Source organism: Triturus cristatus, chromosome 2_1, assembly GCF_964204655.1.
Source record: "Triturus cristatus chromosome 2_1, aTriCri1.1, whole genome shotgun sequence".
Taxonomy (NCBI): Eukaryota; Metazoa; Chordata; class Amphibia; order Caudata; family Salamandridae; genus Triturus; species Triturus cristatus.
Genome location: NC_140581.1, coordinates 1156253196 through 1156266465, shown reverse-complemented (window position 1 = coordinate 1156266465; position 13270 = coordinate 1156253196). Strand labels below are relative to the sequence as shown.

The 13270-nt window shown below is 48.0% G+C and overlaps 1 protein-coding gene across 1 annotated transcript in view; it reads right to left on the bottom strand.

Annotated features, from left to right (window-relative positions):
- The window catches only part of TDRD7 (tudor domain containing 7), a 991711-nt gene that overhangs the window by 772325 nt on the left and 206116 nt on the right, over window positions 1-13270 (bottom strand). Inside the window, exon 4 of the mRNA XM_085636595.1 lies at window positions 11713-11926. Coding sequence (XP_085492721.1) covers window positions 11713-11926 — 214 coding nt within the window. The remainder of the gene's footprint in view (window positions 1-11712; window positions 11927-13270) is intronic.

Sequence of the window (13270 nt, the reverse complement as noted above, 5' to 3'; positions counted from 1 at the left end):
TGCGGGAAGGCATGGTTGGGCCTGTAAGGAATCTACAGCTACATAGAGTCTCTACCAGATAATGCGTTACCGAAGGTTAAGTAACTTGTTTCATCTGACAGAGACTTCTAGCTGCAGATTCTTTACCTTTGAATTAGATACCCAAGCCATGCTCTCCCGGCAGTGGGTCGCGGACCAATTCCGCACACTAGGAAGTCCTTCAGGACCGACCAGGCAAAAGGCCCGTCCCTCCGGACCTCCCTGTACAGGCAGTAGTGCTTGCAAAAACATGTGCAAAGATGCCCGCGTTGCTGCCTGACTGATGTCCAGGACTGGGACACCCGAGCCAAGCCCGTAGTCACAGCATTTCCCCTGGTGGAATAGGCCCTTAACCCCTAAGGGGACTGCTTCTTAGCCAGGGTATAGCAGATCTTAATGAGAGAATGACCCAGCAAGTAATGGTCCTTTCTGCACAACCTGACCCTTATTAGCTCCTACGTAGCCCACAAAGAGTTGGTCATCTACCAGGAACTCTTTTGTGTGGTCAAGGTAGAACGCCACACTTTTTGGGTCCAGGCGTGATAGACTAACCCAGAAGGAATGGGGTTACCACTTTGTAGGGAAAAGACATCATGTAGGGAGGCAGACACGATAGAGCCTGAAACTCACTCACCCACCTGGCAGATATTACCACCACCAGAAAGGCAGTCTTGATGGTAAGCAGCCGGAGGGGACAACTGTGCAGAGGCTCGAAAGGAGCACACAAGAAGAGTGAGGACTGAATTAAGGTCCCACTGCAGCATAAAGGGCGTGGTTGGAAACAAGTGAGCCAGCCCCTTCAAAAATCTATTTACAATTGGAGACCTAAAGAAAGAAGGTTGGTCTGGAAGCCGCAAAAAAAGCAGATAGATCAGAAACATAACCCTTAAGAGTACCCAAGGCAGAGCCCTGCTGGGCAAGGGTCAGAATGAATAGAAGAACCAATCAATCAATCAATCAATCAATCAGGGCATTGTAAGCGCGGTACTCAGCAGTGAGGGTCTCAAGGCGCTGAGGGGGGGGGGGGGGTCCGCAGATCTGTTTAGCCAAAGAGCCAGGTCTTGAGGGTCTTCCTGAAGGTGGTCAGGGAAGGGGCGCATCTGATGTCTGCCGGTAGCTTGTTCCAGGTCTTGGCGGCAATGTGAGAGAAGGATCTTCCGCCTGCTGCTCTGTGGATGCGCGGGATTTCGGCCAGTGCGAGGTTGGAAGATCGGAGGTTTATTTTGGGTACGTGGAAGTTGATTCGGTCGTTGAGGTATTTGGGTCTGTTGTGTAGGCATTTGTAGGCGTGAGTCAGGATACTGAAAGTGACTCGTTTCTCCAAGGAGAGCCAGTGGAGACTTCGTACGTGTTGGCTGATGTGTTCGTGTCGGGGGATGCCGAGGACGAGTCTGGCGGTGGGGTTCTGTATTGTCTAGAGTTTGGTGTGGGGAGTGGGGACCTGGTGATGAGTGTGTGGGTGACTGTCTTCCTTGACTCAGTGGGGATCCACTTGAAGGTCTTGAGGAGGGAGTTGAAGCAGCTGGAGGTGACGGCGTTGACCTGTCGGTTCATGGTGAGTGAGGAGTAAAGTACGATGCCGAGGTTCTTGGCGTGGTCTGAGGGGGTAGGTGGGCTCCCAAGGGCAGTCGGCCACCAGGTGCTGTCCCATGCAGAAGGGGTGGTACCGAGGACGAGGACTTGAGTCTTCTCGGCATTGAGCTTCAGGCAGCTGTTGGTCATCCAGACTGCGACGTCTTGCATTCCTTTCTGGAAGTTGAGTTTGGCAGTGGTGGGGTCTTTGGTGAGAGAGAGGATGAGCTGGGAGTCGGAGTAGGATACGATGTTGAGGCCAGGTTGTCGGAAGATGTCTGCGAGGAGGGCATGTAGATGTTGAAGAGGGTGGAGCTCGGGGATGAACCCTGTGGGAGTCTGCAGGTGATTTTCGTGGGGTCGAAGAGGAAGGGTGGGATCTGATCCTTTGGCTTCTTCCGGTGAGGATTGATCGGATCCAGTCCAGGGCTGTTCCTTGTATGCCATCGTCGTTTAGTCTGGCGACTAGTGTGTGGTGCGAGACTGCGCCGAAGGCCGCTGATAAGTAGAGTAGGATGAGGGCTGTGGAGTGGCCTTGGTCCAGGAGGGTGCGGATGTAGTCTGTGGAGGTGAGTAGGGCGGTCTCTGTGCTGTGGTTGCTTTGCAATCCGGATTGGGATGGTTCAGGGACGGCATTCTCTTCAATGAATCGTGTCAGTTTCCTGTTGACTGTTTTCCCTGCAACTTTGGCTGCGAAGGGGAGGAGCGAGATGGGCCGATAGTTCTTGAGGTCAGTGGGGTCAGCTGTGGGCTTCTTGAGCAGGGGTCTGACTTCTGCGTGCTTACAGTCGTCTGGGAAGGTGCCTGTTTTGAAGGTGGTGTTGATGGTGCATTGTAGTTTGGGTGCGATGGCGGCTGCGGCTCTGTGATAGATGTGAGGGGGGCAGGGGTCAGTGGGGTACCCCGAGTGGATGCTTTTCATTGTCAAGGTGGTGTCTTCGGCCGTGATCGGTGTACAGTTGGAGATGGTGGGCTGGCTGGTGTTTCTGGGGGCCGGGGGCAGTCTGTGGCACCTGGTGGATGGTCGAAGAAGTTGTCGTAGAGGTTTTTGATCTTTAGGTGGAAATAGGTTCCAAGCTTGTCGCAGAGGTCTTGGGATGGGGTGATGTCTGTGGCTTTGCTGCGTGGGTTGGTGAATTCTTGAATGACACTGAAAAGTTCCTTGGAGTTGGTGGAGTTGGCCAGGATTTTGTTGTGGATGAAGTTCCTCTTGGTGGTTCTGATCTGGTTGTGGTAGTCAGTCATGGAGTCCTTGTAGGTGGTGTGGTTTTCGGTTGTGTTGATGTTTCTCCAGTTCTTCTCCAGGCGTCTGGCTTCTTGGAAAGCGGTGGTGAACCAGGCAGCTTTCCTCGGGTATTGTCGGTCGTTGGAAAGAGAAGCAGAAAGATGGTCAGTAGACCTTTCTGTACAGTATGATACAAACTTCTGCCAATGGCAGGCAAATACTGTTTTAGTGGAGGGCCGCCTGGCCGCCAAAATAAAGTTGCATACTTCAGGAGAAATGTCAAAAGCCATCAACTGCAGTCGCTCAATCTCCACGCATGGAGGCGAAGAGTTGACAGGTTCAGGTGGAGGACCCTACCCTGCAGCTAAGACAAAAGATCCTCCCGAAGGGGCAGCCTGATCGAAAGATTGATGCTCATTTTCAGAAGATCTGGATATCAGACTCTCCTCGCCCAGTCAAGAATGACTTAGGCCCAGTTGTTCCAGATCTTCTTCAGAACTGAGCAGGCGTGGCATGGGTGGAAAGGCGTACAACAGGCCTGAGCTCTACTCGTGACAAAAGGAGTCGTCGAGCGATGGCCACCTTGGAAACTCCAGTGTGCAGTATTGCGGACACTGCACGTACTCTTCGGAGGCGAACAGATCTCCCCACTTCTGAAAGAGACCTTGCGCCAACTCTGAATGGAGACACCATCTGTGATCCGCTAGGCATCGACCGCAGAGTTTGTTCGCCCTGGTGTTCAGAGAACGTGCCAGGTGTTGAACCACCATGGTTATGCCGTGCTGTTCCAGCCATGTCCAGAGATGCAGGGCCTCTTGGCAAAGGTACCATGAACCCACCCCGCCCTGCTTGTTGCAGTTCCACATGGCAGTGGTGTTGTCCGTGAACACCTGCACTAACTTCCCCTTGACAGAAATGCCTTCAATGCCAATCGAATCACTCGAAGCTCCAACAAATTGATGTGAAGCCCCGACTCCATTGGAGACCAGTGTCCCCTGATGTCCACCTCTCCCAGATGACTTCCCCATCCCATCAGTGACATCTCAGTCATGACTGACATCTGGTTGGGGAAGGGGGAGGGGTCTGCTGTTGACCCAATCACGGTTCGTCAACCACCACTGCGGATCTCTAGCAGTTCTGTCCGAGATCTGGACCACGTAGGTGAGATTTCCCTGCTGCTGTGCCCACTGGAACTTCTGGTCCCACTGCAGAGCCCGCATGCGCCACCTGGCACGCTTTACCAACAAGATGCAGGCGGCCAAGAGGACCAACAGCCTCAAGAGTCAGTCAAATCAAAATACAGGATAGAGGCTAAAACAACGGAATCATAACCTGGACTCGCTGCTCAGGAAGAGAGGCCCAAAACTGCTCAGAACGGCCCAGATGAAAGGGAGCATCTGAGAAGGAGTCGGGGTGTTTTTGGCACGTTTATAGAGCACTCAAGTGAATGCAGGAGGTTTGCAGTAGTCTGAAGGTCAGAGACGCCTTCAAAAGCCAGTCGTCGAGTTAGGGGAAAACAGACACCCATAACCTGCGCAGATGAGCTGGGACCACCGCCATCACCTGGTTTAACCCCCGAGGGGCACTGGTAAGGCCGAAGGGGAGAAAGGTAAACTGAAAGTGCTCATGACCTACCTTTACCCGCAGGCAACGTCTATGGCCTGGCAGGATAGGGATGTAAAAATACGCATCCTGCAGGTCCAATGCTACCATCCAGTTTTCTTGATCTAGGGCATACAAGACCTGAGCTAAAGTAAGCATCTCAGACATCTCCTTCTTGAGGAAGAGATTGACGGTCCGAAGAGCTAAAATAGACTGCAACCCTTTGTTCTTTTTCGGAATCAGAAAGTAGAGGGAATAAAAGCCTCTGCCTACTTCTGAATCCGGGACCCTCTCTATAGCTCCCTTGGCCACAAGAGCTGTAACTTCCTCTTGGAGCAATTTTAAAAGATCCTCTGCCAGACGTTCTGGATTTGGCAGAATGGGTGGAGAAAAAGAAAGGAAAGGCAGAAAATAGCCCTATAGATATGAAAGACCCACTTATCCGATGTTATGGACCTCCAGTGGAGATGATGATGATGGGTTCTCCCACCACCTGGAGTGATGTGGTCTTGCAGAGTCAGACTAGGAGTGCTTGGAGACTGCAGCTGCCAAGGGCAGGGTGGCCGACGACTTCTGGCGTCCACTCCTTGGAGGGAATGAACCACGTTCACGTCCCTGCACAACTTGGGAAGTCTGCGCAGGACTGTGGCTGGGATAGGGCTGATGCGGCTGGAACCCCCTTCCATTGCCACGAAAAGGGCGAAAGCTAGACTGACCACGAGGTGTGGATGTGAGGCCCATGGATCTGGCCATAGCTCGAGAGTCCTTGAACTGCACTTGGGCAGAGTCTGCCTTCTCCCCAAAAAGACGGGATCCATCAAACGGCATGACCATCAAGTTTGCCTGGACATCGCCTGAGAACCCAGTTATTCTAAGCCAGGCGTGGCGCTGCAAGGCCACTGTCGATAAAATCGCTCTGCCCAGCGAATCAGTCGTGTAAAGGCCACACTTTATGGTGAATTTTGCTGCATCTCTCTCTTCCTTAACTGCCTGAGAGAGCACTTGCACAACCGTATCCCAAAGGGAGTGGGAGAAACGGCCCAATAAGCATGCAGCATTCACCGACTGCAATGTCAGGTTGGAAAAGAAAACATCATCCCAAGTGAATCCAGCCTCTTGGATTCCCTATCTGGAGGGGCAGAAAGGGAGGCGCACTGGGAGGTAGAAGCCTACACCACCAAGCTTTCTTGAGTGGGGTGTTGGCTTAGAAACTTTGGTTTACCTGGAGCCGGGCGATGGCGGCGTGCAATTGTCCTATTCACAGGAGCCCCTGTGCTAGGCTTGGACCACGTGCCTAGAACGACATCAGTAAGTGCCTCATTGAAGGACAAAAGGTGTTCATATGTAGAAGCCCCAGGATGAAGCACTTTGGTCAGGAGATTAGTCCTGACCTGCACAGGGGGCAACTCTAGTCCGAGGACCTCGGCTGCTCTCTTGACCACCATGGCATAAGATGCACCGTCCTCCATAGCCACAGTTGACGGAGAGAGCATGTCCGTGTCTGGGGAAGTGTCCGGCCCACATAATAGTCCACCTGCTCTGCAGAAACATCCTGGTGTTCTAATGGGTCCATAGATGCCCCCCTCCCCCCAATTTTCTCTTTAGCCTAAAACATGATCCAAATGTTCAAGCAACAACATAGAACCCTTGTGTTCTATCGGTGTTGCAATCAGCGTCAGTAATAATAAGGGTGCTGGAACTGCTGGGGGAAGGGGGGGGGGGGGGGGTGATGGCCGCACCAGCAACCCCGAATGCACAGACTTCGGGTCAGACGCTGGGGAACGTCGTGTTGCAATGACCGGCGCCGCCCCAGATACAGGAGTGGATCCCCGAGGCCCCACTGATGGCTTGGCCGGAACAGATGGCGTTGAATCCAATGGGGCCCTCTTTCAACCCCACTGGGCCCGAGGGCTCATCAGAAGGGTCGGCCCGCTCAAATACGCAGCGCATGGCCTCGTAAAAATCTTATCTGAGTGAGGGTCGCTCTGGCTCCCAGAACGGGAGGGAGGCGCAAAGTCGACCCTGGCACCAGCTCTGCAGAACCGTGCCTAGAGAGTCAGGGTTCCTTACCTAGTTCGTCGACGGACGACAATCTAGGTGAAGATGAAGTCCGCTTGAACTTCTTCTTGTAACCTCGTCCTGATGACCTCGAGTGGGACAAAGAGGACTTGGGGCTCCAGGAGTGGGCCTGCAACCTCCTCCTCTTCAATCGGGACCAGGACCTCTGTGAAGTCTCGCTGGATGGTGATGACTGCCTGGCCGCAAGGAGCTTCTTAAGCCCACACCCACAAGGCCTGCAAAGCCATAGACCGACAGTCCAAGCACAACTGGGTTGTGGTCGCACGCGAGACACCAGAGACAGATGAGGTGGGGGTTGGTTACAGACATCAGGCTGTGACAGGCACCGCACGGCTTAAGCACTCTGTACCTTTGGGTCTAGTTTGCGCTATATAAAACTTCACACAAAAAAAACCCTGTCTTCCTAGAGGACATCCTCGCACACGATGGCAAAGAATTCCGAAGTCGACAAAGTCTAAAAAAGGCAAGTCAAAAAGCGACAAGGGTAGCTCATACCGAATCGGCGCTTAACTGGGGCGGAAATAAAAGAACTGACGTCTGCGCGCCTGAGTGGCACCTATACAAGTGACCGCGACATCATAGCTGGCGTCACGGGGAGCCGAATAGAGCCACCAGACAGCAGGCGCATGGGGTATTGCTCGAGCAAAAGTTTACGGATCCAGCCTCATGCCTGGGAAATTCAAAGGTAAGGAATCTGCAGCTAGAAGTCTATCAGATGAGGAGGGCTTGTGCAGAGGCAGATGATTTGACAAATGGCATTAATGGAGGAGATCGTTGTGCCGAAGGGGAAGTTGGTGGCTGAAGAGGCACTGAAATTGGTAGAGAAGGACTCTGGTGACCAAGAGCAGAAGCTGGGGGAAACCTTTTCTTGTAATCTGCCATCATAAATTGCAAATCCTATACCAGAGTTGATGGAAGACATACCATTTATTGTTGGTATTGTGGAGGGTGTTAATGTAGCGGAGGATAATAATACTCATGTTTGCAATAGTCCTGTTCATCTGAATCTTCTTTGTATTTAACATGAAGTTCTGAAGGGCTATGTGCGGTCTTAAAGAGACTGTCCGCTTCAGATTTGTCACCATCGAGAAGATGTGAAGGTAGCAATGATTGCACTTAACTTAGAGGAGTATGACATGATGTTTACCTTTTTGGCTCATCTTTTGCTTTAAAATAGGTCTGGGTCGACTATGAGAATTTCCCTATTGTTAAGGAGGGATCCACCATAGACAGGATAAGGGTTGTCAACAAGGAGCCCTCTATCGACAGAAACGGTGGTGGAGCGGTAGTCGACGAGAGAATCGTACACGAAAGCTTTTCAGTCTACTAAATTGTTGACCAGAGACTGATTTTGACCGTTGATGATACCCAAGATTGGCTCGTCGAGGAGAGTGCTGCAGTGGACACTGATAGTATTGATGGTAGGTGCTGTAGACACTGCTCATCCTGGGTATGGTGGTTGAGGATTTCTTCGTTGACCGAGATGTCGTCGACGAGCCATCAGACAGTGGAGCACAAGAGGGCTTTTTGAAAGCATTTTTCACTTTGGGTGGGGATGTCGGAGGCTCCAAAGTAGTTTTTTTAAGGGCTTTTGAGGAGGAACTTGCCTTTGTCTTCTCCTGCCGTAACAGTAGTAGTATGCTTTTGAGGCGACCGGCTCCGAGATCCGTCAGAGGTCTTTCTGGGCGCCTTTTTTGGTGGTTCATGAGACGAATGACCTACAGTGCCATCTAAAGGTCTCTTGAGAGGCATTTTGGCAGATTATCTTGAAGATGTGTCACTTTACTCATCAGACAGGATTTTCTCCGTTTTTGAGTTTCTGCAGCCACAAGAGAAGTCGCCCTTCACGGTCTTTTAACATCTTGGTAGAAAATGTGCGACATACCATGCAAACCTTGGTTCTGTGGTCTCAATAAAGACAGTATTATAGAGTCCTGATGAGGGTCGTTGATATGCAGTCTCTTATTCCTGCAAGTGCCACAGGCTCTCAAAAGCCCATTTTAGGTGTGTCTGACATAATGGGCATCACTTTGCTTCACATTAGAACACATACACAGAGTTCTTAAGTATATCTGATAATAAAAAAAGAGAAAAATATTTTTAAGAGTTGTGATAAAAAAACGAAGCAGAGCTTAGTGGGGACTCTCTAGCATGACATGCAGTAGAAAATCTGAGGAAATGCAGATTCACTCAAGAAGTGTTCCACAGGGTGGTGTCACCTGATTGGGTGACTCGTAAGTTTAGTCCATTTTAAAATAATGACTCATGTTACTAAACAAAAAGGCCTACGGCCTCTATGTTCAATGTCTATTGTTACAATTCTATTCTATTTTAACCGGATTTCCATCTCGAGGACGGGGAATAATTCAAGCATGCAAATACTAGAGTAAGGCATGGGCATTATTGTTTGGTTTTGGAAAATAAAATATACCGAAATAAAGGTGATATTTCCTAACAATCAAGGGGATTGTGGTTCAAAGATGTAACAGTTCCTGCTGTGCAAAACCTAAAAAGAACATGAAATTACCATGGTGAGGTGCTATTGTAATCTTAGTTTCCACTCACTATGTAGTCACTTGACATTAACTTGCAGCATGTCAAACAAATTCCAACATCAAACGGCTAAACATCTTTTCACACATTCAGTAAGTAGCATATCACTCAGTGTACAATATTAGAAACTGCATCTGCATTTAAAACACAGGGAAGGTGTCCACATTTACAGAACCAAAAATGTTTAACACACCAACATCAAAAACTGCTGTTATGCACTAGCATAACAAGAACCGCACACGTACTGTCATCAGTCTCCACTTCTTTGACAAAATACAAATCTTTCACAACCTACAAAAAAAAAAAAAAAATGTGCAACCGTTATTTCAATTATTTTCACTGCTACTACTCAGTCAGACCGTCATGCAAACTTACACAATTAAGTGATTTCAATGTGATAACAATTTGGTGTTTGTGTAGTCTTATTTTATGTTCCTTTCTTCATACAAGTTAAACTTTACTGCCATTTACAGTCAAGTTCATGCACTAATGTAAGTGATCTCTGTACAAACGCAGTGTTTTACCAATCAAAACCGATAATGAAAAAGATGTGAGATCTGTACTTGGTCAATGATGCTTTCATATCTCTCTCAACCAATTGCAAAGCGATTCTACAGCCCACCCCCTTTAACAGTCCTTTATAACCGTATTCATTGATTAGTGAGCAATGACACTAGTGCCAATATTTCAACTTTAAAAAGCCAGCAAACAATGGAGTCATTCCAACCTTTAAGAGATTTTAAATGTTCATTTTACATCATCAAACAAGAGTGGAGCCTCATGTCTTGGCGCACCTTTTCGAACGCACAGCTGAATGCCTTAAAAAAGGTTACTTCGTTTTTTAATTTACTTTTTCCTTTATTGCCAAAATCCAATCCTTTAGACAGTGTAGTTCTGAGGTGACAATCACATGTGTGACAGTTCAATGTATTCTCAATTTTTCAAACGTTGCAGTTTGCCCGTACAGGCCTTTTCTTCCTGCAACATGACGAGTACATTTTAACATCCTTAATCCAATGCATTTCGGGCAATTTATCTGCCCTTCGTCAGGGATTTCACTGCAGATGTTTAAAAAAAGTGTTACAACATGTGGCCTATTACATCAGTTCAATTCTAATTTTATCGCTGCCTAGTTTATCGAAGTTCCTATACCACGTTTTCCTTCTATTTTACACAGCACTCCATCAGCAAATGTACTTCAGCAGACCCCCTAAATTTCGTATTTCACGTGGTTTAACATCCGAGTGCGGGGTAATAGATATGTTAATCATTGGCAGCGTGTTTTATCGCATCAGAGAAGTGTTTAGGGGGATTGGGGGAAAAGTAGTTTGTAAACAAGGGCAGTCAAATGATTGGAGGATTAAGGGGGTGGAGAGTAGGTTCACGTAATATAAAGAAACGAGACGTTGTGAAGAGGTGGTTTACTTATTGGCAGAAAGAAAGAAAGGAAAGCACTGCGAAGATTTGTATATGTAAGTACGAGGAAGCTTTGACTGAGGGACTGTTTAGTAACATAGAAAGAGGGGAATAATCTGGTATTGCGCTGAGATTTATAAGCGTTCTGGTGGGCAGGAAAAAGTCTGCTGAAGTACATTTTCTGATGGAGCGCTGTGTAAATAGAGGGAAAACGTGGTATAGGTACTTATATAAACTAGGCAGCGATAAAATTAGAATTGAACTGATGTAATAGGTCACATGTTGTAGCGCTGTTTTTTTAAACATTTGCAGTGAAATCCCTGATGAAGGGCAGATAAATTGCCCGAAATGCACTGGATTAAGGATGTTAAAATGTACTCGTCGTGTTGCAGTAAGAAAAGGCCTGTACGGGCAAACTGCAACATTTGAAAAATTGAGAATACATTGAACTGTCACACATGTGATTGTCACCTCAGAACTACATTGTCTAAAGGATTGGATTTTGGCAATAAAGGAAAAAGTAAATGAAAAAACGAAGTAACCTTTTTAAGGCATTCAGCTTTGAGTTTGAAAAGGAGCACCAAGACATGACGCTCCACTCTTGTTTGAATTGTCATGGAAGTGGTTGCAGGGCAAAAACCACTATTTCCAGGCTGCACGCAAAAGGATTCAAACTCGAAACTCTAACCTTCTGTATTAACTTGGTGTGCATTTCGTCATTCGTGTATGCATTTTACATCATCCTCAGGGAAATGGTTGTAATGGGCGTTTGCCCAACTCAACGCTTCTAGGTGAGCAATACAGATAAAGGACACTTCAAAAATATTTCAACATTGTGTCCAACATTTAATCAACATGTTATCTAAATAGTAAATTATTCTAAATAGCTCTAAAGCAATCTTTATAATCAAATACGTCTTTTTTGGTTGTCCAAAGCCAATGTGTCTACTCATAAGTTACAGTATAATGGCACAGAAGGGGGCTCAGCACAGTACAGGTTATATTCAAATTTTCGGTGCAAACCATACAAATAGCCTTGATTTCTGTTAAAAGTAGCAGAGGACGTCCTTAATTCTATTGCTGGCACGTAATCCTGTACAGGTGAACCTCCATGTACCCGCTATTAATAGTGGCTGACGGCGTACCCCATCCAATTGCTCTTGCAGAGGCTCACTGTTAATCTAGACTACCCAAACAAACTAGGCACGTGTTCTCACTCGCACACCCTATCGTTCCACATAACTAACCTGATTGCTCCGTGATCTGGCACCTGCGCCAGCCACGTTGTTCTGAATGAGCTGGGCCCTGGCAGAAATGCAGACGTCCTGGCAGAACGCAAGTCGGGTTTTCCAGTCCATTGAACAGTCCCTTTACTTACTATCGGTAACTGGATAGGCCGATGGAAACCCATTTGGGCCGAATTCGAGAAACCCGGAGGTCTCAAAGTAGCTTTAGGTTTTCCTGCAAAACAGAGAATAAAGAACGCATGTTTAGTCAAAACAGCTATGACTTGGACCATATTATAATTTATGATGGTATAAATAATCCACATTATCGAGTTTTGAAGGAAAAAATGAACATGAGATGGAACGCAACTAAGATACAGGCGATAAGACTTGTGTAACTTCACGTTTGTAAGTTCCATAACTGGTATCTTTAAGTATTGCCAAGCGGTGGTTGAAGTGTATACAAAAAAAAAAAAAATGGGGCTGTGCGCGATAGATAGATATATTTTTTTAATTGTATTTATTTATTTTGCAGGTGTATATAGCGCGAACTCGACTCGAAGGTACTTGAGAGCTTTACATGAGCCCCAGTTACGTTACACAAGTACACATTTATTTTTGCTAGGTACGGGGAGACTAAGTGATTTGCCCCGAATCACAGGATTCTGAGCCGATGTCGTGGCTCGAACCCGGGTCCCCAGCAGGGCCGTTTCTAGGTGCTTTGCCGCCCTAGGCGAGAATTGAAAAATGCCGCCCCCTCCCTTTTACTACCATCACTCTCAGGCCTGATCACTCTCTTCCCCTGTCATCCAAGTTAGAAGAATGAATGCATTCAGCCCTGTCAAGAATCACGCATCAGGCGTTAGACTAATGCATTTCAGTGTGGTGGTCCGCATCACCGCACTGAAATGCAATGTCACGCCTTATAGTGCTCAGAGTCATTTAATGAAGTGACAACAGAATAGAACCAAACAACCAGCCGACACGTGTTTCTGATTATGTAGTGTAGAAACGCCGGGGCGGGTATGCCGCCTTGCGAGTGGACATAGTAGGCCAAGTAAAAGTGTTAGAGGGAAGACGCCACGGTACCAGTGTCCTACGACCAGCTCCGTACAGTTAACAGATAGGCGCACACACCCTCTCACTTGCCCGTCATACAGGATGGCCATCTATACGGAACAGACTGGCTTTTGAACTCTCTGCTGAAGCACGGTGCCACAGCCATCTCGCTCAAAGACACTGGACGATCCCCCATCCCTCTAACACTTTTCCTAGGCCTACTATGTCCACTCGCAACGCGGCATACCCACCCCGGCTTTTCTACACCAAATAATCAGACCTCCTGACAACCTATCCCTGACAACTACTCTCCCGCGCCATCAACTTTTCATCCACACGTAATCCCTGAGACGTGTCTACAAAGCACGAGAATGCATCCTGCTCTCTTCTCCATCACTCACCACTAATTCCTCAGGCTGGGTTGGAATTAACACTGGCCCTGTGGGACCTTCTACTCTTCCTTCACAAAAGCCATACAGCCCTGAAGAGTCACAGGACAATCTTCTTGTGATGAAACACG